The sequence below is a fragment of the Oryctolagus cuniculus genome, chromosome 3 (assembly GCF_051225735.1).
Source record: "Oryctolagus cuniculus isolate XC-2025 breed Fujian yellow rabbit chromosome 3, ASM5122573v1, whole genome shotgun sequence".
Lineage (NCBI taxonomy): Eukaryota > Metazoa > Chordata > Mammalia > Lagomorpha > Leporidae > Oryctolagus > Oryctolagus cuniculus.
The window spans coordinates 72,215,160-72,239,677 of record NC_142869.1 but is presented as its reverse complement, the minus strand read 5'-3'; the positions used below and the strand labels follow the sequence as shown (position 1 = coordinate 72,239,677).

Below are 24,518 nucleotides of genomic sequence, written 5' to 3'. Positions count from 1 at the left end.
GGTCCATTTTCTCAGAGGCTTTTGCAGTACCTTCTTATCAAAGGTGGGTCCACAGGCACACTGCTTTCTCTAGGAATTAAGTAACACTGAGAGAGGCAGCCTCTGTCTGGATCCACGGACCCCACGATGTCAGCGAATAGTAAAATACATGCAGAAGACACACAACATGATTAACACAGCGAGTTGAGAGACTGTGAATCCCCCGCCCTGTGATACTGAGGGCCAGACCTACTGGGAACACCTTACCCGCCCTGGGCCTGCTCTCAGGGCCACTGTGTTCAGGACTGAGTGTCCCCACCCCCTCCCAGTATTTACAGAAGTCCTTCTCACCATCTCCCACTGGCTCTTTTGGCCCAGAGAACTTCTTTGCTTTTTTCAGGAAACAAACTGGATGAAAGTCCAGGGCTGGGACTTCCTCCTTGGTATGTTTGACAAGGACTGACGTATGCTGAGCCTTTGAATCCCGGAAGTGTGGGCCCCACCCAACCTTGATTACTGAGTTCAGAATGCTGGATTGGAGGTAGGAAGACAGGAACAAAAACCACTCCAGCATGCGGGACCCACTGGCAGACTGTTCGGTGAGTAACTTGGTGCGATCTGTGTGTTTGTGTGTGAGAGGCAGGCTGGGGGTAGATATGGACATGAATGGATCTGAGACGCTCAGAAACCAAGCACGTTTAGATACTGGCTGTGGCACAACAGTTTGGATTTTGTTCGGTTCAGTATGTAGCAGAGCCTTTTCTAAGAATTGACAAGACAGGTAATTGTCACCTTTCATCCCATGTACTTGGCAAACATTTGAGTGAGTATGGCATTGTATTTGGATCCAGATGGAGGCTGGTTAGAAAACATTGTTAAGGCACACACAAGTGGTGCCAATATCACAAAACCCACGGAATGTCATCAGCCAATGTTTGGCTCTGAGAATGAAGCTAAGGAGGAATGTTTTTGTTTCCCGTGTTGTTTGAGTCAAGGACTGCAGGTCCTAAAGGAAGACAGACTCGCCACCCTACCCAGCCCTCGGTGCCTCTCAGGCTGGCTCACCGGCATGTTTACTCGAGTCCCAGGAGCATTTCCAAAACACAAGGTTGACCAAAAGTCCAAAGACATTGTGAGGTGGTTAGCAGCATGAGCAGAGATGCCGTTCAGGGAACCAGAAGCAAGGGCAGGGAGATACTAGCTTTGGAAATGAAGTGGTTAGGAATCACCAGTTTCTCTCCCCAATAACTAAAATTTCTGACATCAGAGACAAGGGGTTGCAGTTGTCCTTCATGTTTTTTAAAAGAAAATTAAAAAAAAAAAAAAAGAACAAACAGGCGAGGTAGACAAATGAAAGCTGTAATACAGCGCAAAGCAAAAGATCAACAGATGATATTGGTTTCCTTTTATTTATTCAATGGATAAGGAAAGCACATGCTTAGACAAAATGGAATTATAGCTGCTACCCTACAAACTGAGCTCAAGGATCATGTAAGCTGAAAGAGATGAACTCATATATGGGTAATAATACTAATGATAAAACATAGCATCCAGCTTTGCCCAGTACTACTTTTTAAATATAAAATAATATGCGAAAATATTTAGTGGCAACAAATCCCAACAATATGGTTGTCTACAGATCTAGAAGTGAAATTTTTAGATTACCTCGATCTCAGTCTTCTCTCCTTGGTAATCAGGTACAACTTTTCAAAAATGTCTCTTTTAGAGTTTATCTCTCTGTTTGCTTATCTTCTTACTCTCTTTGAGTCTGGTCCTCACTAAACTGTGAAATCTTCTCGGGCCCCAACACCAATACCTGGGTGATGTCATCGCAGTGCGTAGGGACTGGAGGGTGGCACAGGGGTGGGATAAATGGAGGCGAAATTGGCACCAACAGTCACCAGAGATGAAAGTCAGCGACAGGGGCATTAGACTGGGAGGGGACACTGAGACTAGGATTAAGTGAAAGAGTGTGTGTGCAGGTGAGAGACAGAGAGAAGGAAGGAAGGAAGGAACTGGGGAGAGAGGAAGGGAAGAAGAGGAACTGGAAACCCAGTGTCTGTTTGCAGGCAGTAAAGTCAGTCTTCAGATCAGGACCTTTGTACGCCCCAAGGCAGCACATGACCACAGCACTGTGTCAGTGAGGGCTGTGCCCCTGCTGTGCTGACTAGTCCTTTGCCCTAGGCTGAGCCATTGTCCCAGGGACCCTTGTCCTTGTCCACTGCTCTCAAGGTCATCTCTACAGGCCCATTGCCACCAAATGTATCCGGGAGTCAAAAGGAGGCGGATATCCCTTCAGTCTGGGTTTCTAAATCTTCTAAAGTCACAGAATACTTATTTATTTGCAATTGTTTCATCTCCATTGAGTGTTCAAGTTGATTTCCTGGTACAGTCCTGACTTGTACCAAGAGAACAATGCTGTGGGAAGATGAGGCTGAAGTTTGAGTATATAATAAAACAAGGGGTGGGGGGGATTGCAAGTGAAAGCTTCATGAAACACTTAATAGTCTTATAAAAGAACCCAACGCTTCAGCTCCCTGCAAAATGTCCATTCCATGAGTCCACGGGGTTGCACAAAACACAGTTCATAAAGTCTTAGTTGAACTATAATTCTTAACCTGGTCTACATGTATGGGACTCACTGAGTTGCATGAGCTTCAATCAATGGGAAACACATCTCTATTTAAATTCATTTTTTAAAAGATTTATTTATTTATTTGAAAGGCAGAGTTACAGAGAGGCAGAGGTCTTCCATCCACTGGTTCACTCTCCAGATGGCCTCAACAACCAGAGCTGTGCCGATCCGAAGCCTGGAGCTTCTTTCAGGTCTCCCACGCGGGTGCAGGGGCCCAAGGACTTGGGCCATCTTCTGCTGCTTTCCCGGGCCATAGTAGAGAGCTGGATTGGAAGAGAAGCAACCGGTGGGGCTGGCATTGTGGCGTAGTGGGTTAATGCCCTGGCCTGAAGCACTGGCATCCCGCATGGGCGTGTTCAGATCGGCACAGCTCCAGCCATTGTGGCCAACTGGGGAATGAACCATCAGATGCAAGACTTCTCTCTCTCTCTCTGCCTCTCCTCTCTCTGTGTAACTCTCACTTTCTAATAAATAAATAAATCTTTAAAAAAAAAAAAAAAAGGAAGAGAAGCAGCTGGGACTCAAACTGTGCCTATATGAGACGCAGGCGACGGCTTTACCAGCTTTGCCACAGCTCTGGCCCCGTCATTTTTTTTTTTTAATATTTTATTTATTTATTTATTTAACAGGTAGAGTTACAGACAGTGAGAGAGAGAAAGAGAAAGGTCTTCCTTCCATTGGTTCACTCCCCAAATGGCTGCAATGGCCAGAGCTGTGCCTCTTCCTGGTCTCCCATGCGGGTACAGGGGTCCAAGGACCTGGGCCATCTTCTACTGCTATCCCAGGCCACAGCAGAGAGCTGGTCTGGAAGAGGAGCAGTCAGGACTAGAATCCGGCGCCCATATGGGATGCTGGCAGTGCAGGCAGAGGATTAACCTAGTGTGCCAGAGCACTGGCCCCTGGCCCCGTCATTTTTAAAAATGTTTTTGAATGAATTGTTTTAAATAAACAATGAATGGTTTATTTTTATCTACTGAAAAGCAGAGGAGAGAGAGAGAGATCTGTCATCTGCTGGTTCACTCCCCAAAGGTCCACATGAAATTCATAATTTCCTTCAATTGGAAACATAAATAACAAACCCCAATACTAGAAGCGGCATCTGCGACTTTGTAACAAATAGAAACTACACATATTTTTATATAGCATTACAACTGTTGCAGATATCTAAAACTATTGTTTATATTCAGCCCAACATAGACATTTTGGCAATTCTCAACACTTGTTATTTAGTGTGTTAACAAAAAGACACACATAATGTCATAATTTTAAAAATATATTTCTATAAATATATATTAATATAATCCATTTCCTTTGTAATTTTGTGTTATTTTATTTCATGCATTTAAAAATGTTATTCCAAATGAAAGAAGTTTCACGGAAGCAATCCCTAGTACAAAGGAAAACATTTAAATCTCTTTGCTCCACTGGACAAAATATACTGATAGCTGGGCCTTCAACCTCAAAGAGCCAGGGTAATGTCAATTTGCAAATTAATGTCCCAGGTTAGTGCACAGATTGCCCAGATGCTATGCAGGGCTTTAACTAATCCCGAGAGTCTCAGGACTTACTGAGGAAGATTTCTTGAGGTTCTGGTTTTAATAAGGAAAAGAGTTGGCTCTGGATTTGATGCCTAATAGCTGAGCTTCTAAACCTCTAAATATGTGATGGGGCATCATCCTCAAATCCTTGTACAAGGAAATAGAATTGGAGTATCCCAAAAAATCCAATCTTTACAAAAAAAAAAAAAGAAACCTGAGGAAGCAACCTGCCAGAAATCGAGAGCAACAAGCTTGAACCAGGTTTTGCTTTTTCTGTACTGTGCAGTGTGCAGGTAAGGAGACCTGTCACAGCGAGCCTCTAGGGCTGTACAGTCAGCCCCTTCTGGCCTGGCATCAGATGTCGAAGCAGCACCAGGCTTCTCAGGTTAGTGACCTGGCTCAGGTGCCCGGGTGACCAGATGGTGACTGGCACTAACTCAGAAGATGGTGAGTCACGGTTTGTGGTTCCCGAGGGACTCTGGCAGACATAGAAAGGGTCAGGTTATGTCCTGTGTGGCTCCATGGGGCCCACAGTACCCCCAGAGTGCATCAGTGAGCTGTGTCACATGCCATTCCACACTTCCTGGACCTCAGTTTCCAAGTCTGAAAGGTTAGAGGAAGAGAGGGTAGGGTAGACTGTGCTTTTTTTATTTATTTATTAAAGATTTATTTATGTACTTATTTGAAAGTCAGAGTTAGGGAGAGAAAGAGAGAGAGAGGTCTTCCATCTGCTGGCCCACTCCCCAGATGGCCTCAGCAGCCAGGGCTGGGCTAGGTCAAACCTAGGAGCCAGGAGCTTCATCCAGGTCTTCCATGTGGGTGGCAGGGGCCAAAGGACATGGGCCATCTTCCACTGCTTTCCAAGGTGCATTAGTAGGGAGCTGGGCTGGAGGTGAAACAGCTGGGACTTGAACCAGCACTCACACAGGATGCAGACTATGTTTGTAAAGTTCTGTATCACATAATCTATTACCACCTGCCATGGGGATTCCAAATATTACACAGATGACTACTAAATACACATAATCCCTTAATTAGAGAGGTATGTTTTAAAATAGCCCTTCCAATGAATCAGAATGCCCATGAAATCTGTGCCTGGTACAGGAAAGGCATCCAACAAGAGTGCATTCAATTAAATTTAAAAATAAATCATTGCTAATTTAACATTATGAGAATTATTATCAAAAAAATTTATACTACCATCTACAATAATAGATTTGTCTAGAATAATTTAATTTAAGCTTCTTAATCAAACTGTGAAAGCCAGAGCGAACATCCAGGTCAAGTTTGATGTAAACACTTTATATTGTTTACAAGTCATCTATATGGGCATTTCATATGTCGATTGCCTAGATTACTTTTTGTAATGGCAATATTAATACAGCAGAGTTTGCCTTAGTGCTGTATAGAAATATTGTCCAATGACTTGACAACAAATGTCCTTGTAGACCAGTTTTCTTTGTGAGGAAATTTTTTAGAGACTCAGAAAAGTCCCAACTATTCCACCACCAGCCTGAAGGTCCCTTCAAGAGGAGGGAATGCCATAGCATTTCTCCCCCTAGCTATTAATGATCCTAGACAGAAGCAATATATTGACATTAATTCAGCTTGAGATGTACAATCAATATTGGATTCTTTCCTAGCATGAATGTTTGGTGTAGGACGGAGTATTCAAAAGCACAATGGGCAGGAAAAGAACACCAAAAATTCACCTTTCCCATGGCTCCAACCAAAGCAAACCTTTCTGCTAGTGCTTCTTGGTGACGTTAAGCAGACATCCGTACTGCTTGTCACATGTGGAGGTGAGTCTTACCAAGCTTAGTGCAATTACACTGATTAGCCATCTATAAACAGACTGCGTTCTGATGGGCTCTTTAATTGATTTGCTTACCTAATATTTCTAATCACAGCTCTGTCTCTGCCTGATGAGGTTGCCTTTAGCTCTTTGAGCCATAGCTGTAAATCAAACTGTGCTCCAGAACCCCTTCCTTGCCAGAGGGCTGGGAAGGAATTGAGAGATAGAAACAAGGGAGAAAAAGTCGAGGCCAAGATGTTTCACTCCCTCAAAACAGAAATGGTCCGAGAGTTTCTGATTACATGACACACATACCACACACACGTGTGCTGGGCTATATATTCTCTAGGGTCTGCTTTAGCATTTATGAAAGTCTGTTTTGGGGTTTTCAAGTCTGAGTAGATGGTATTTGAAGAAAGGCGCAGAAACACTGATAGCAAATACGAAGTTAAGCAAGATCGTGGAAATATTGTTAGCAATGCTTTTATTTATTGATGTCACCCTTATCTTAGTCGGGATCAGGGTTTGCTGGGGTAGTTTCCAGCACATTGAACAGAGGATCAAAGATAAAGATTCTCTCCATTGCTGTGATAAGCCCAACATTCCTCCCTTATCACTAAATTAGCAACAACCTAACGTATTGAGGAGTGGTTGTGAGCATCCTGGAGTTTAAAGAATGGGTTAGCAGGGACCCACTCAGGCCTTGAACTGGCAGAGGTGGCTGGAGGGTGGTAGAGCCATGGGCCAGTTGCCTCAGCCTGGAGCAACTTCATGCATTTACCATAGTGTTCTGGTGCAAATGTTTCCTATGCATATGAAAAAGTCAAGAAGTAATTGTCTATTAAATGGCAGAAGATCATCTTGCAAAATCTAGGCCTGGCAGTGCCAGGGTCAATTGAAGTCATAAACGGTGCATGGAATGAGCCACTCCTTACTTTAGAAAGTTGAACTAGAATGCCTTCGGGAAGACAAGCACACTGCACCACAGCCAACCAGGCAACTGCGGTTTCAGTCCCTGGTTTACACTTTCATGGTGGTCTGCTTTCTAAACCTAGTCCCCTTGAGGCAAAGCCAAGCCCGGATCTTGGGGAGTAATGGCTCCCTAAATTTGGGAACTGCAGCAGCCCAAGCACATAGAAAGGTCTCACTTAGGTTGAGGACAAGGTTTGCCTGCATGCCCCTATCTTCACACCTGTTATCCAAAGCCCCTACTCTCAGGATGTTGTGTGCAAACTAGATATTCTCTGGGGTCTGCTTTGGCATTTATGAATGCATCACCCTCAGGTGACATGGACTGCGGGGTCCCTCCCCTTAGGACATTTCATCTCCCTGTCTCTTTCTTCCACTCCTGGCTCTCCTGATGGAGTTTCTTTTCCTTGCTCCCACTCTGAAGATGGCAAAACTCTCCGATCTACCTCTCCACTTTGTCTTCTCGCAACCCCAGCCCTAGCCTGAGTGTGTGGGAGCAGAAACACTGACTGCACATTTGCATCTGTACTTTTCTCTCTTGCCCATGGCCTTGTGGGTATTTTGTTTGTTTGTTTTGAGTCTTTAGGTTTCTGCTTTGCTGTGGGCTGAGAGAGAAACTGATAGGACAATATACACACAGCATAATATGGCTGGATAGTTCTTTTTTTGAAAGACTTATTTATTTATTTGAAAGGCAGAGTTACACAGCCAGAGGCAGAGAGAGAGAGAGAGAGACAACAGCTAGGGCTAGGCCAGGCTGCAGCCAGGAGCCAAGATTCAATGTGAGTCTCCTACATGGGTGGTGAGGACCCCATCATTGTGAACATCACCTGCTGCCTCCCAAGGGTGCACATTAGCAGGAAGCTGGCATCAGGAAAGGAGTCAAGTTGCACTCCGCTTGGGAATATGGGCATCCCTACTTGCATCAAACACCTGCCCCTAAGCATACAGTAATTTTTAAAAAGAGATTAACTTATTTACTTGAAAGTCAGAGTTACAGAGAGACAGAGACAGAGAAAGAGAGACAGAGAGAAGTCCTCCATCTGCTGGTTCATTCCTCAAATGGCTGCAACGGCCGGAGCTGTGCCAACCTGAAGCCAGGAGCCAAGAGCTTCTTCCAGGTCTCCTCCATGGGTGCAGGGGCCCAACAACTCGGGCTATCTTCTACTGCTTTCCTAGGCATAGCAGAGAGCTGGATCAGAAGTGCAGCAGCCCTGGTTCAAACCAAGGCAACTCTGCAGCATTGGCCCCTACAGTGAATTCTAAAAAGACATTCTTTTAGGAATCTTTCATATGCAGCTGAACAGTCTTTTAATCTTTGTTTTAAATTGTGAAATACTTTTGTTTCATAAAATAGTCATGATACAGAAATTAATGACACACATTATGTGCTTACTACCAAAAACTATAGAGATATTAACACTTCATTCTGTTGTCTTTTTAAACAGTAGTCTTTTTCTTATAATTTCCTTGGCTGTTCTTGGGCATTTATTCTCCTATATGAGCATTCATTTAATTACAATTTTTAAAAATTCCTGTTGGGATCTTAATTGGAATTGTGGTGCATATATATAAATTTGGGGAAATTGACTTTTAATGGTATTTAGACTTCCCATTTAAGCAATGTTGTAAGTCTTCTCATTCGTTTAAATCTTATTCTGTGATTTTCTCTGTGAGTCCTGTGGTTTTCTTATTTTATTTATTTAGAAATATCTAGGGGCCAGCACTGTGGCATAGCAGGTAAAGCCACCACCCCCTGCAGTGCCGGCATCCCCTATGGGCACAAGTTCAAGTCTCAGCTGCTCTTCTTCTGATCCAAATCCCTGCTAAATGTGCCTGGGAAAGCAATAGAAGATGACCCAAGTGCTTGGGACCCTGCACCCACATGGGAGACCCGGAAGAAGCTCCTGGCTCCTGGTTTCAGCCTGGCCCAGCCCCAGCCACTGTGGCCATTTGGGGAGTGAACCAGTGGATGGAAGAACCTCTCTCTCTCTCTCGCTCTCTCACTCTCACTCTCGCTCTCTCTCCTTCCCTCTCTCCCTCTCTCTCTGTCTCTACTTCTCCCCTTCCCTCTCCCTCACTGTAACTCTGCTTTTCAAATAAATAAATCTTCAAAAAATAAAGTTCACTGTCTCTCTCTCTCACACATAAAGTAAATCCAAAACTAGAGGACTGAGGACTTGTCTCTATAGCCACCGGGGACCTAGGCTCTTTTCTCCTCTGTGAGTATAATCTAGGTGCAGGGTGTCCAGCCTCAGTATCGCTTTTTGACATCAGCAGCCATTTCCAAGTGCAGGAGGCAGGGAAGAGGAAGAAAACACCATCACTGAAACCCCATGCATATCTTCAACCTACATCTCTTTGGACAGCATTTGGTCACCAATCTATTTACCTGAGAGCAAGGGAGGCGGAGAAATTACTCCATGCTAGCAGCATGTATCCTGCTAAGTATTTATGGATTTTCCTCTGTGACACCCAGTGTGTTTTGTTTTGTGGGATGCTATTAGGTGCTATGGGAAGGAAATAAAGGCTTATGGAAAATGTAGGTAACACGGGAGTAAACAACGGAGCTAAATAAGTTCTTTACTGCAGGACTTCTACCAATTTAAAACACTAAGAAGGTGTGCAGAAAGGGGAACTCCTTTACACTGTTGATGGGAATGTAAGTTAGCGTAGCCACTGTGGAAAACAGTATGGAGATTCCTTTAAAACCCAGAAATAGACTGGTCAAATGATCTAGCAAAACCACTACTGGGTATATACCCGAAAGACATCAACACATTGTATCCAAAGAGATACCTGCACCACCATGTTTATAGCAGCACTGTTCACAACAGTCAAAATATGGAACTAAGGTGTCCATCATCAGATGAATGGGTAAAGAAATATGTGTGTGTGTGTGTGTATTATGGAATATATTCAGCTATAAAAAAAAAAATGAGATCCTACCAGTTGCCTCAAAATGGCTGGATCTGGAGGACATTGTGTTGAATTAAATAAGCCAGACACAGAAAACAAATTCTGCACGCTCTTCCTCATTTGTGGGAGCTAAAATTAAAAATAAATCCAAAACAAAAGAAGAATGGAATGCCTGTGTATATTAGTTTTACTGCAAATACAGCATTTGCTTGAACTTGGTTTTAAATCTGTACCAAATGGTTAAAAAATTATATACTACTACAGTTTTAATGATTTCATGTTTATTTTAACGTTTACTTTATACGAGTGAAGTTGAACATCTTTGCGTTTGATTGTTGTTTATAGCCCTTGCCTATTTTTCTGTTGAACTACGGTCTCTTTGCTGCTTATTTGTTGAACTCTTTATTTAGTGAAGCATTAAACCTTTGGCTGTAATGTAAACTAAAAATATGCCATCTCAAAATAATAAATAAAATATTAAGTTGGAAAAAAAAGTGAAACATTTCCCCCAGTGTACCTGCAAGGAGAGGAAGGAGGTCTTAATAGCTTTATATCAGTCCTAGAAGGTAAGTTAATTTTATGGGGAATATAAATTAGAAAAGCTTGGTTGCCAAATATCACAGCTTTCTTTATTACATCAGGAGGACAGATAAGTCGCTGTATGAAGATGGAGGAGTTTATTGTTCCAACCCCAAATGTAGGGACCTGGCTCGAGTCACGTCTTTAGATTCATCCTGCTCTGCGGTCCCAGGTTCTCTGTTTACTACTATGCTAGCACCATACACACAGTGCTACAGCAGGCTTCCTGTGGGTGGGGGGGTGTTCCTGTATGTGAATGTGCCTGGCACACAGTGGGGACTCAGTAAGTGTGAGTGCCCTTCCCTTTTCCTTTCTCAGCATGGTCTCCAATGGAATGCCACAGACATTGAAGCACTCGTAGAGGTTGACTCTTTGCACAAAGAGCCAACGCGGCATTCGCTCCATGGATTTGAGTCCTTTTACATAGTAAAATATCATTTTGAAAAATGCAATCTGTGTTGCACCTCCCAATTGGAAATGATGAGAATGTGTGTGGGGGATGCTCCATCATCTAGTTCACCTGCTCCGTGTCAGGAAAAAGCTGCAGAATCAACTGACATTAGCCCTGTCCACGTGGGCACTTGAAAATCTGTGGTCATCAATGTCTAAATTTACAATTATAATCTTCAGAATGATACGGTGGAGGTAGAAATCAAACGACAAACTTTTTACTTTTTAAATCATATATGAATGAATTTATAAAGGTTTGCTTACATACAATACTTGGTTCAATTTATTATTATAAGATTCTGATTATTGGATTTAAATGAGGCACAGGGGGGACCAGGGCAAAATTTTATTGATAAGTTATTCACTTACAATTTTGTAACTAAGCCAAGAAGAGCTCACCTTAGTGGCCCGTGGTTTATCTGGAGCCCCAGAAATATTGTCTTAGGGTGTCTGAGTCAAGGCACAAAGTGGTTAGGTGGTGTCCTTCAGGATGTACTGTTAACCTCTCTGAAGCAACTATCTGGGTGCCAAGAAACCAGACCCCAAATGCACTCCCTGCTGAGCCACTTGCATTTGGCCTATGGAAGAAGCACACAAACCAGCTCTATTTTTGACAATTCCTGGAGGATCTTTTATATCCAGGAAGAAGAGACTGCATCCATAACTGGAGAACTCAAGCAAAAAGGCTGCATCCCTGTAGCTGCGTGGTCATTGATGTAGGCAGTGGTCATTCCTGCAGCATTCTGAATGTAGAGATGCCTATCATAATCTTCCTGCTCATTGCTTCTTTTTTCTTGTTGTTGTTGTTTTTCAGTATAATAAAGTATACAAGAACTTAAAGGAGTGTTCTCAAAATGGAGAGAATTTCTGCAAGCAGGTCACATCGATTCTTCAGCAAAGGTACAGAATAGACATTTGCAATAAGCAGCTCTTGTTTTGCAGTTGCAGCAAGTGATGTGGCTGGAGGAGTGATTACAGGCTGTCCTACTTTCCAGAATATGGTGCTACACTTTGGTACTTGAGAGATTGCTTTTAAGAGTGATTCTCCTCTATCACACATTTATCAATTGAGCACCGTAAAAACAAACGAACAACAGGAATAATTCTGCTTGGGAAGCCTCAGTCAAGTGTATTCTAATTGCATAGCTTGAGTTCATCCCCTGCCCCTGGGGCCCAATGATGCACCTGCTGTATATGCTCAGTATTGTACTTTTCAACCAGGGGCAATTATTAGTTTACAGTTTTGTCTCTCCAACAAGAGAAGAGGCTGTATTTTGCTGATTATTGTGTATTGAGCTCTTAGAGCCTGGCATTTTTCTTTCCTTTTTTTAAAAATTAATTTATTTATTTGAAATGCAGAGTCACACAGAGAGAGAAGGAAAGAGAGAGAAAGGGAGGTCTTCCATCCACTGGTTCACTCCCCAATTGGCCACAATGGCCGGAGCTGCACCAGTTGGAATCCAGGAGCCATGAGCTTCTTCTGGGTCTCTCACGTGGGTGCAGGGACCCAAGGACTTGGGCCATCCTCCACTGCTTTCCCAGGCCATAGCAGAGAGCTGGATCAGAAGTAGAGCAGTCAGGTCTTGAACCGGAGCCCATATGACATGCCAGCATGGCAGGTGGCAGCTTTATCCGCTACACCACAGCACTGGCCCCCTTTTTGATTTCTTTGCTGAATGTCAGATGAATGAAAGAAAGGACGGATGAATGAAAAGCCACCACTTTCAGTGTTCTGTCCCCTTCATACAGGTGTGACTATCAGTAAAATTGCTCGCTGTGCTGAAATGAGCCCGCTTAAGTCATTCAACAATGTTAGAAACATCTCTGCTTAAAATTAGAGGAGCCAGAGGCTGGGGTCATAAAGGAGCTCTCAGACCTTTCCCTACACAGCTCTGCAATAAACACTTCCAAAGAGACCTTGAAAAGAGATTGCTCCTGGGAGCAAAGCCAGCCCATGTTTAAAACACAAAGTGCTGTGGATTGAGTGCATCCTGTGTTCGTGGGTCAAGGCCAGAGAAGATTAGCTTTATCAGAACCAATAAATGAGGCCAAAGAAAGATATGGGAAAGCTCAACCAGGCCTTTCTAAAGAAAAACCCAGGCTTAACAAATGGAGTCAAAAAGAATTTTTTTTTTTAATTTAAAGGTTGTATCTACTTATTATAGGCTAGAGTGACAGAGAGAAAAAGGGGGCAAGATAGAGAGAGAGAGTTTCCATCTGCTGGTTCACTCAGGTAGTCACAATGACCAAGGTTGGGGGAGGCCAATGCCAGGATCCCAGAACTCCATCTGGAACTCCCACACGAATGTCATGGGCCCAAGTACTTAGGGCATCCTCTGCAGCTTTCCTGGGTGCATTAGCTGAAACCTGGATCAGAGGTGGAGCAGCTGGAACTCAACCGTCACTCAGATACAGGATGCCAGTGTTGCAAGCCTACAGCTTTACCTGCTGCTTGACAAAAACACCAGCCCCAAGAAAAAAATTTCAAGTATGACATTCTAATGGCCAAACTGGTTAGATTCCATGAAAGAGAAAAGGAGAGGATCCATTTGGGAAGGATTTTCTTGTCTAAAAAAGTTTTTATCAGTCTCAAAGGAAATTATTTAAATAAGACTAATTATTCTTTAAAAATCCAACTCATGACTGAGATTGGAAAGCATTTGTGGCCTGTGATCGGGAAGAATCTGTACACACGTCAGCCACACACCTGACCTGTCCTGCAGTCACCTGGTCCTTGATGACTTGGTGTCACAGAGTTCAGGTGCTGCCTGCTAGAGAGCCATGAAGATGGAAGGCTGGAGACAAAGAACAGGCTCAACAGTGCACTGAAAAAAACCTGGGGGCATGTGGGAGGGTGTCGCTGCTTGAAAACTGCTTTCTTAGTTTTCCCTTGTCCACATCACTCTCCCATCTCCGCTGTGCCACAGAGCGATCTCCTGTCTGTGCACAGAGCCTTCCCTCCTTGTGTGTGTCTCCCTCAAGGTCACCACCTGCCCAGGCCACCACCTCCCAGGCCCCTCGAATGTGTAAAACCCTCCACCCGCCCACTTACAGGCTGGAACAAGCCGAGGCTCTGAAGATACCTCCCTTCATGCTTTTGCATCCATAAGGAGCCTAATTTCGAACTTGAAAATCTAAAAAGAACGCTATAGGTTAGCAAAGTGACCAAGCCATTCTTGGATTAGAAAACAAAAACTGTACAGCACACATACAAAGACTATGTCTCATGTTCTGCCTAGAGAAAAAAAATGCTAGATATTGGGTCATGTATGTAGTAAATACTTTCCTAAACATTTTGTAAAGCTAACCTTGTGCAATTAAATCACCCACCCTTAACCAAAATGCCATTTGTCGTTACTTTACACTGATTCTGATATACACACATTTGCAACGTCCCCTCCTCCTTGTGCTTTCGATCGCCCTGCCCTGCCCCCTGCTCAGCTCTTGATCATGCAGTTAACCTGGAGGATGTTTGTCCACCCTAAGGAGACAGTCTTTGGGGAGAACTGCTTCCTAACGGACACAAACACTCTGTCAGTCTATGAAAACGCAGTACATTGTGTTCTTGCATTCCGATATGTCAGCTGCCACAGACAGAGGCTGCTTCACTTCCTAGCTTTGGCTCATTTCTCTCCTGTGGGAGTGATATGATTCTGAGGTCACTACTTCTTCCTGTGGTGTTTGAGCTGAGTCCGTGTTATAACCTGTCACAAGGATGCATGGCCATAGCAGAGCTGGCGTTGCTTTCTCCTTGTTCTGTAAATTCAAAATTACTTTCCATGACATACCTAAGAGGCTGATTCCCACCAACTGTCCAGAAATGAGCCCAGGACTTACTTTCCTCATAAATGCATGGGTTTATTACAGATACATCAATGACACCAGACCTTTCCTCTTGTTATTGTTGCTATTTTTTTAAGCACCTGGAAAGCCAGTACTCTTCAAAACAAACTATCCTATTAATTAGGGTTGGAGACAAGTATAATGCCATAAGAAAAATCCCACATGACAAGTAAAATAGTACTCTTGGAATACATATGGCACACATTTCCAGTAAAGTTTATGACACAGAAAATCATGGAGGCGAACCCAGTGGCTGGCATAATGAAAGACACAGTAAAGGAGTACTTTAGGCTTTGAATTAGGGGTGCCTGCCAACTAAAATGCACTCAATAAGTAATTGTAAGTTAAGTGAATAAATAAATAAAAATAGTTAGGAGTTATTCCACCTACATCATTATAACAAGGTCTTCACCGTCTGTCCTTGGTGGTTGACACTTCCAGGCACCTTGCTTAAGAGGGCATTTGCATGTGGTTCTGCTCCACAGAGTTCTGAATTAGCAGGTGGATAGAAGAGGCGGCATCGCAATCAAAGCTGCAAATCCAGACAATGTTTCCTTTCCAGGCTCAGCTGCCTCCTTGCATTCATTCTAATTGGTGGTGATAGAAACTGCGGTTGTTTTTAAAACCCTACTTGCCTGGATATTCTGCAATGCATGGTCATGCTTCACTTTTTGGCCAGTTGGTTACTTCAGTTTCCTTCTGTGCAATTGCAAACTGAGGTTTGACCAGAGACACACAGCAGCTCCTGAGATGCCTAATGGCAAAGTCCTTAAGTTCACTTTCTTATAATCACAGATCAAATTTAAAGAGAAAATGTACATTCCCAGAAACTATTTATAAGTGTCTGGCACCCTGCACTCTGACAGCAAATATTTAAACAGGCTTTGATGGGAAAATCTATCGTTCTTCTGTAAGAAAGCTTAATACCAGGCTGCTAGGAACTGCTGCTAGGAAAGGAAAGGAAAGGGAAGGGAAGGGAAGGGAAGGGAAGGGAAGGGAAGAAGGAGGAACTGTAGTTGGCCATTTGTGCCACCCATGATTTGTTTCAGATAGTGTCAACAAAAGAATAAAAAAAAATGGATTTCAATTTTTGAGAACCTTTGAGAGAATCCCCCAGAAATGCTCACCTTTTCCGCTCTAGCATTATCCTGGGTGGTCTTCACTCCCACGGCCTCAGCTCTGCCGTGTAGCAATGACAACCAAATGTGTATTGGTAGTCGACATGACATGTCTTAACTATACTTCGAACGACATATTTGACAATGCATTAGCTGTTTCCACCCAGATTCCCACGGCACTACAAAGCCAACACATCCAAACCAGAGAGTATTAACTTTTCTGCAAAGTTGATCCTCCTTCTGGATTTTTCCTTGTGAACTGAGACTGCTGCCCACCCAAACAAGTCCAATACCTGCGTGTCACCCATTTCTACAACTACTTCTTTCTCAACTCATAACCAAGACTTCATATTTCTCTTTCCTAACTCCCCTTTAGGGCATAGCTTTATTTTTTTAAAGCCCTGTTATATTGTTCTGGAAAAAGTATCTCAAACTATTCTTCTGTCTAGAGGTGCTGCCTCACCCTGTGGAATTTGCATACTACACAAAAAGGCACCTGGCTGGGTGGGAGACAAATCCAATCCACCTGCATCCTTCAGAGCTTTCGTCCTGGCTCCAAGCTGTGTCCCTTTAGAGGGTCTCCTTTTTTTCAAATTTAAGCAAAATTACCTCAACTTGAGGCCCTGGCCCTGGCCCTGTCTCTAGTGCACCTCTCACTCTGAGGACCTGTCCCTGTTTAAGATCCTTCAAAGACTCCCATGCCATTTAGGATAAAATCCAACCCTCATAGCATCTTAAAAGAGGATCTTCAAGATCTGGGCTCTGCATTCTTATCCATCCACTCTCTAACTCCCCATGTCCTTTCCCTCCTTCTTACCAAGCCACTTGCAAATCTCCCCCACCGTGGGTGAGTTCCTCACCACCACCACCAGCAGCAGCAGCAGCAGTAGGGGTGCCTGCCTCTGTAAGGGCTGTGTTGCCTGCTTGACAGATGCTTCTTCACCCTCATTCTTCAAGCTTCCATCATCCCACTGTGGCAGGCCTTCCTTGGATCAAAATCACGCCTCTTGGGTCTACCTGTAGAATGAGTGCTTCCTCTGCTCTAGCTCTTACTGCTCCACACGGTTACTCTCTGTCTCACCACGGTAGGCAGAAGTCCTTGAGGATCTTTGCATCCCACCTGAGTAGTATGGGCCTGGCACAGAGTACGTATGCAGTAGATGTTCACCAAGTGAATAGCTGCACTAATGTATGACTGGTTCTGGGCCTTCGAGCACTCAGAACTCTGAAGAAGTTCGCCTTAGGCTATTTCTGAGTAGCAATAAATGGACAGACATGTCAATAATATTCACTAATATAATATGTAGCATATTATATGGAACAAAAGCTAGACAGGTATCCTGATCCAGCTCGTTTCGTGGAGTCATAAGGTTCTGTGTGGGAAGGGATACAGCTGTTATCAAGCACATCCAGCTCAGTGGGGGTACCCTGGAGGGGGGGAGGAGGTCAAACGTGCAGGCCTGCTCTCCGCTCACTCCCCTCCCATCCAATCAGAATGACCACACTAGTATCTATATGATATGCAAGGATTTTGTATAACATTCCGTATCCCAGATACAACATTTGGAAAACCACCTTTCTTAACTTTACCTGGCTTTCCCCAGCAATTACCCCTCTCCGCTACACACACACACACACACACACACACACACACTCACACACACACACGTGCACTCAGTTGGGAAATGAGCAGGCAAGGAGGAGCAGGAGTTCTAGAGCCCCCATGGCTGGAGGTGGAGGGTGTAGAGGTGCAGGGCAGCAGCACTGTGGCACAGCGGGTTAAAGCCCAGCCTGCAGCACCGGCATCCCATAAGGACACCAGTTTGAGGCCCAGCTGCTCCACTTCCAATCCAGCTCCCTGCCAATGCACCTGGGAAAGCAGCAGAGGATGGCCCAACTGCTTGGGCCCTTGCACCCAAATGGGAGACCTAGAAGGAGCTCCTGGCTCCTGGCTTTGAATCAGATTGGATCAGCTCAGCCCTGGCCATTGTGGCCATTTGGGAAGGCACCAGAAAATGGCAGACCTCTCTGTCCCTACCTCTCTCTGTAACTCTGTCTTCTGAAAAAATAAAATAAATCTTAAAAATAATAAATAAAGCTACCATGGGGCACGCGTTCCCTGGGCCTGTAGTGACTGGCCAGCCCAGGAGGGCACCGCCCTCTCTCATCCTCCCCTTTCTCCTTTGTTTACACCCCAGGAAGCAGGGTTAAGGCCTTCAGTAAGGATGCAGGGGGCTGGCTAACCAGCAACAGAGCTTTGACTGGAAAATTTTTTCAAATTGCCTAAAACCAATTTTAAATTCAACCTGTTTGTAAGAGGAACTTGCGACTGTCTTTCAAAGAATAAATTAATAAAGCCTGAGTGGAGAACACCCATTTGCCAGACCCTGAACCAAAGCTGTTGCTGGTGAAGAACAGGATGTAAGCCACAGGAGGGGTACCCTGGGTGGGGAACTGGGATGACGAAAATTCCTCCCTAATCCATGACAGAGGGAGGCCTCTGCCACCTGCCGTCTTCAAGCATGAGAAAGCCTTAGCTCAATTTGAGTTAATTCCACATAGACACGGGGGTGGCTACAGGTTGATTAAGCCACTTTTTATAATCTTAATTGTATTAGCGCAGGCTTTGCTAGAATTGATTACATGGTCGTCATATTATTCTTGCAGTTTAATGTGTGCCCTGTCTAAAGCATTCAACCTGAAACCATGTATTTTCCATCTCGGCTTTCTTTCAACAGTCTAGTTTACTTTTAAATCTAAGTCAAATATTGGTCACTGCCTTGTTGGTTAGTCTTCTTTATTGCTAATGAAAATGCATTGACCTGCCTTGACTGCTGAAAGGAAATTAGAATATAAACGGATTAAAAGCCAGAGCAAGTTATTTCCCTGGTCTTGAGTCTTTAAATCTCACTGCAATATTCTGAGACTGAGTTAGCCATGGAAGGATACACGCATAATCCTCTCCACGTGTGCCAAGAAAAGTGCTCGGAGGGGCATCTTCCCTCGGCTATGGTGGCTCTCCGGAGTCAGCCTGTTTGGCTGCAAACTCTGAGAGAGCAGCTTAAAGGGACTTGGAAGAAACCAGTCTAAGTGGGGCTCTGCGCTGCTTGGGAAAACACAAACAGCATTTCTTTCTATTTGGCAGGAATTCTGAAAGGAAATCTAGCGATCTAATGATCTATCTAATGAGAGAGAGAGAGAAAAAAAACACTCCATTAGACCGTAGCACAAAGTGTCACATCACAAAGTTATTTTCCCCGGCAAACATCCCAACTTAGGAAACCGGCAACTCTCTCTACCTGCCACTTGGAATGTGGCCTCCTACAGAAAAAAGGCTTTTTCCTAGGGAGGAATTTCACCACAGGCACCTGTTCAGACAAAAGCTGATGAGGGCCAGACCCTGTAAGCCCCACGTGTGCCCTGCTGCAGCTTTCTAAAGTGAAGGGCTGAGTGGCAGGAGGCGTGGTGACAGTGCACCCTCCGGGCTGCGTGCCATTCCCTTTCCTTCTGACTTGCCGAGTCATCTCCTGAGGTTCCCAAAATAGCCATCAGGGCTTTGCACGCGAGAAGAGATGCGCAGATGATTCTAGCTTGCTTTTCTTGGTTTATCTGAACGCCAATTCTAAAACTCTTTGGAGTCATCAATAAATCACAGGCAGAGAGACACAGAAGATGATGGTGGCGTTCAGGAAGGTGGTGTCCAAGTCACCCCAGCCTTGCAGGGCTAGGCTGGTGACGTGTGCCTTAAGAGGCCCCCACCTTCCCCACTTTTCCTGACAGTTAACACTGTCACCGTGCACCCCAACACACCTTACCGTGGCATAGATGTTTTGGAAAGAGGCTGGGGAGCTGTTCTGTCTGCACAGAGGCTGCTGTGCGTTGCGGCTCCAGAACCTGTGATGATTCCAAATGCATATTAAAGGCAGTGTTACTTTGCCCCCAGAAACCTCCACCTGCAGCCTCCTCCCGCTGGCTTCAGAGATAGGAGATGGAGTACTTAAGCATGTAGATTCTCCAGCCAGACTGCGTTCAAATCCACCACGTCTTTCCTGTGTGCTCTTAGGCGAGTGATTGGCTAAACACTGTGCCTCAATCTTGCCCTCCATGAAATGGGTGGAAGAGTGTGTCTCCCTCATGGGGATGATCATAGATTCAACAACGAAATACCCTGAGATCAGCACTCGGCAGCAAGGCGTCCGGTAAACAGCGCCGCACTCTGCTGCATGTGGGCAGAGAGCGGGTGGACAGTGTCAGGAGAAGGCTGTCGGGAGGCACGCTCTTCACGTACAGGAGACAGGAGAGCAACTCTGAGCAGCAACCTGGGAGCCACCCGTTTACCCCTAAAACCCGTGTGCATAAAAATGAAGGCTTCCGGTGCAAGACATGCTGGGGGCAGTTGAATCTCCGTAGGCTGCTTTCTTGCCAATGCTCAAAAGAAAGTCAGGGAAATATTGGAGTGCGGGACAAAGATGACCAAACTGAAACAGGAAGAGCCCAGAACTCTTCCTGAGAGCAAGCCCGGAACCAGGAGCCTCGCCCTCCCCTGCCACCGAAACCCAGCTTCCTTCGCCCCTGAGTGAATCCAGTTAAGTCAATGACATAGAGGATCACACACTCCTTCCTGGCGGTGGGCCTTCTTGTTTCCACCTCACCCCCGAGACACGGAGCGCAGCTTGTAAGGACAATGGGATTCCGAGGAAGAGGCTGGGCCTGGCAGCCTCGCCCTTGGTTAGAAGCCATGTAGGATTTTGTGTGAGACGATGGGTGAGCAAGCTGTGAATTCTTGCTCCTTGGCCGTCCCCACCTGTGAGTACCTGGGGTGCTCTGACTTTACCGGTCCTTTTGGATAACGATCATATTTAAATAATTCACATGTATTAAGAACTCGTTTTGTGGGGCCGGCGTTGTGGGGCAGTGAGTTAGACCACCTGCTGCAATGCTGGCATGCCATAGCACAACACCAGTTCCAGTCCCGGCTGCCCCAGCAGCACAGGGGACATCTCCACCTCTCCCTTTCTCTCTGTCAGCCTGCCTTTCAAATAAATAACATGAATTGAAAAAAAAAAAAAAAAGAGCTTGCTTTGTGCCCAGGCCTGTGAGCCAAACACTATAAATATATCATTTTTCGTGTTTTATCTGCTGCATTCGAGAAAGAATGGAGAGCTGGAGAGGAAAGTGCTAACAAGTGCTGGCAGGCAGTGGGCTAGGATAGGGTTTGTATGTTCAACTGTTCCAAGTGCTAGAAAGCAGTGAACTCGGACACCAGGATGAACACAGCTCAAACTTGTGGGAATGCATTTAAATAGATCTCTCTCTTTCTCTTTCTGTGATTCTGCCTTTCAAATAAGAGGAAAGAAGGAAGGAAGGAAGGAAGGAAGGAAGGAAGGAAGGAAGGAAGGAAGGAAGGAAGAAGAAAGAAAGAGAGAGAATATACAGTACATGTCAACAATGGATTACTATTGGGCAATAAAAAAGAATACAACCTTTGGCCAGCACTGTGGTACAAAGGGTTAAAGCCCTGGCCTGAAGCGCCGGCATCCCCTATGGGCGCCGGTTCTAGTCCAGGCGGCTCCTCTTCCAATCCAGCTCTCTGCCATGGCCTGGGAAAGCAGTACAAGATAGCACAAGTCCTTGGGCCCCTGCACTCATGTGGGAGACCTGGAGGAAGCTCCTGGCTCCCGGCTTCGGATCAGCGCTGCTCCTGCTGTTGCGGCCAGTTGGGGAGTGAACCAGTGGATGGAAGACCTCTCTCTCTGTCTCTACCTCTCTCTGTAACTCTGTCTTTCAAATAAATAAAATAAATCTTAAAAAAAAAAAAGAATGCAACCTTGTTATTTACAACAACACGGCTGGAACTGGAGGCCGCTGTGTACAGTGAAGTGAGCCAGGCACCGAAAGACAAGTACTGCAGGATCTCACCCATAAGCCGCACCTCAACAAGTTGGTCTCTTAGAAGTCGAGAGCCCCATGGTGATGGCCAGACACCGGGAGAGTACTGGAAAGGAGAAAATAAGGACTGACTAATGGATAACAAGCTACAGTTCGATAAGAGCAAGAAGCTCTGTGTTCATTGCACAGTACGGTAACTACTATACATAGACTGTATATTTCTCCAAAAAACAGACAAAAAGATTTTTTAAGTGTTTTCACCACAAACAAATATTAAACGTCCCTGATTGGACATTACTCAGTGAACACATGTATAGAAACATCACATGGTACCCCATAAGTATGCACAGCTTTTAATGTGTTGATTTAAAAAATGAAAAGTTGGGGCCAACACTGCGGTGTAGCAGGTAAAGCCGCTGCCTGCAGTGCCGGCATTCCTTATGGGCACCAGTTCAAGTCCTGGCTGCTCCACTTCAGATCCAGCTCTCTGCTATGGCCTGCAAAAGTAGTAGAAGAGAGCCCAAGTCCTTGGGTTCCTGAACCCACATAGGAAACCTGGAAGAAGCTCCAGGCTCCTGGCTTCTGAATGGCCCAGCTCTGGCCATTGCGGACATTTGGAGAGTGAACCAGTGGATGGAAGACCTTTCTCTCTCTCTCTCTCTCTCTCTCTCTCTCTTCCTCTCTCTCTCTCTTCCTCTCTCTCTGTTTCTGCCTCTGTAACTCTGACTTTCAAATAAATAAATAAATCTTTTAAAAAATGAAAAAATGGGGCCAGCGCCGCAGCTAGGCTAATCCTCCGCCTTGCAGCGCCAGCACACCGGGTTCTAGTCCCAGTTGGGGCACTGGATTCTGTCCCGGTTGCCCCTCTTCCAGGCCAGCTCTCTGCTATAGCCCAGGAGTGCAGTGGAGGATGGCCCAAGTACTTGGGCCCTGCACCCCATGGGAGACCAGGATAAGCACCTGGCTCCTGCCATTGGATCAGCACGGTGTGCAGGCCGCAGCGCACCGGCCGCGGCGGCCATTGGAGGGTGAACCAACAGCAAAGGAAGACCTTTCTCTCTATCTCTCTCTCTCTCACTGTCCACTCTGCCTAATAGAAAAAAAAATGAAAAAATGTATAGGGGAATAATGACAAGGATCCTCTTTAAGATAGGGGTAGCCTCTGAGGAGGTTTCTTTTGAAGAAGACCTACTGGCAATAACATGAAGAAGGATATCTTGCGGTTATGTAGCTGATGGAATACTTGGCAGAGGCTACAGCAAGTGCAAAGGCCCTGAGGCAGGATGACAGTTGGCTCCCACTATGAGCAAAGGAGTAAGGGGGAGGAGGAGAAATCAGAGAGTAAGCCTGGGATGAGATCACAGTTTTACAGGTCAATAGCAACTTTCCTGGTTATTGCCTTACGCTATAACCTACTCCCAGCCTTAGGCGATAACCACATTGTCAGCTTCCTAGAACCCATGAATTGGGTCTGATTACTGCACTTTAACGTTGTCTAAGTCACCCCACTGAGTGCTGGAGATCTCCCGGGATTCCAGAGCATCTCAGCTCATCAGCAGTGAGGATCTCTCCCAGCCTACTCTTGACCAGCACTCTCTCCCCTCCAATTGCAGCATGTGCCCAGGGCAGTGAAATCTATTCATAAATGCCGTGAGATAAGTATTTACCAGCTCTAATATTTTAAAAGACTTGCCTTTATCTTTCCTTATATCCATACAAGTTCTGATGCCAAATGGGTGTCTTCGGCACTATGCCTTAACATATATCCTACATCAGTCTTTTTTCAAAAAGGAGGGCAGGGGCCAGCACTGTGGCATAGCCAGCATTCCATATGGGTGCCGGTTCAAGTCCCAGTTGCTCCACTTCCGATCCAGCTCTCTGCTATGGCCTGGGAAAGCAGTAGAAGATGGCTCAAGTCCTTGGGCCCCTGCACCCACGTAGGAGACCCAGAAGAAGCTCCTGGCTCCTGGCTTCAGATCGACGCAGCTCCGGCCATTGTGGCCAATTGGGGAGTGAACCAGTGGATGGAAGACCTCTCTCTCTCTCTCTCTCTCTCTCTGCCTCTCCTCTCTCTGTGTAACTCTGACTTTCAAATAAATAAATTAATTAATTAAAAAAAAGTGGGAAAGCACAGCTGTATAAAAAGTGAAAAAGTGAAAAACGGGTAGAAATTTAACAACAGATCAATAACTCGTGACCTGTGGATTCTGTCTTATGTAAGAGAGCTGTCTGTCTGAGTTGGGACATTGAGTCTAATTTGTGTGCAAATGCGCAGGTATTAAGTTAGCTGCCAAAGAATTCTGGCATTGCTTTCCAGGTGAAATAAAGTCATAAACAATTTTAAATATACCTTACAATAAAAATAGAATTAAAACATTTTAAAATATGCAACAAACACTCTTATGCTCCTTGTAAGGACAGAAGGCATAAGATAACTGAACATTATCTACAGTCGAAAGTGAGATGAACAGGACATGCCCTCATTTTAGCGACAGATGGGCCTGGAAATAGGACATGTGAAGTTGCTTTGAGATGAGAGTGTCAGTCTATCCAGAGGAACCCCGAAATTTGGCTTTGGAGGGTATGGCCCGATTTCCCGCTGAGTCTTGTTCTGCCTTAGAAAGTAACAGAAACTGGGGCCGGCTCTGTAGCCTAGTGGGTAAAGCTGCCGCCTGCAGTACTAGCATCCCATATGGACGCCGGTTCGAGTCCTGGCTGCTCCACTTCGGATCTAGCTCTCTGCTGTGGCCTGGGAAAGCAGTGGAGGACAGCCCAAGTCCTTGGGCCCCTGTGCCCTTGTGGGA

At 45.1% G+C, this 24,518-nt stretch overlaps 1 protein-coding gene and 1 long non-coding RNA gene across 8 annotated transcripts in view; one reads left to right on the top strand and one right to left on the bottom strand.

Annotated features, from left to right (window-relative positions):
* The first annotated feature begins 522 nt into the window (after positions 1-522).
* NOSTRIN (nitric oxide synthase trafficking) overlaps positions 523-24,518 on the top strand; it is a 63,495-nt gene continuing 39,499 nt past the window's right edge. For all 3 annotated transcript variants that reach the window (XM_070070729.2, XM_008258703.5, XM_089328242.1), the window contains exons 1-2: positions 523-578; positions 11,679-11,764. In XM_070070729.2, the coding sequence (XP_069926830.2) occupies positions 552-578; positions 11,679-11,764 (113 nt within the window). In that variant the 5' untranslated portion in view covers positions 523-551. The remainder of the gene's footprint in view (positions 579-11,678; positions 11,765-24,518) is intronic.
* Positions 11,779-23,627, bottom strand: LOC108176854 (uncharacterized). 5 transcript variants are annotated; one of them, XR_016230837.1, is made up of 6 exons: positions 23,408-23,627; positions 21,653-21,820; positions 19,641-19,719; positions 15,098-15,461; positions 13,917-13,998; positions 11,779-12,536 (listed from the first exon to the last, which is right to left on the bottom strand). It is a non-coding gene; the product is annotated as an uncharacterized LOC108176854 (long non-coding RNA). The 5 variants fall into 5 exon arrangements; XR_016230836.1 differs by having other exon boundaries at positions 21,758-21,820; XR_016230839.1 differs by lacking the exon at positions 15,098-15,461 and having other exon boundaries at positions 21,758-21,820.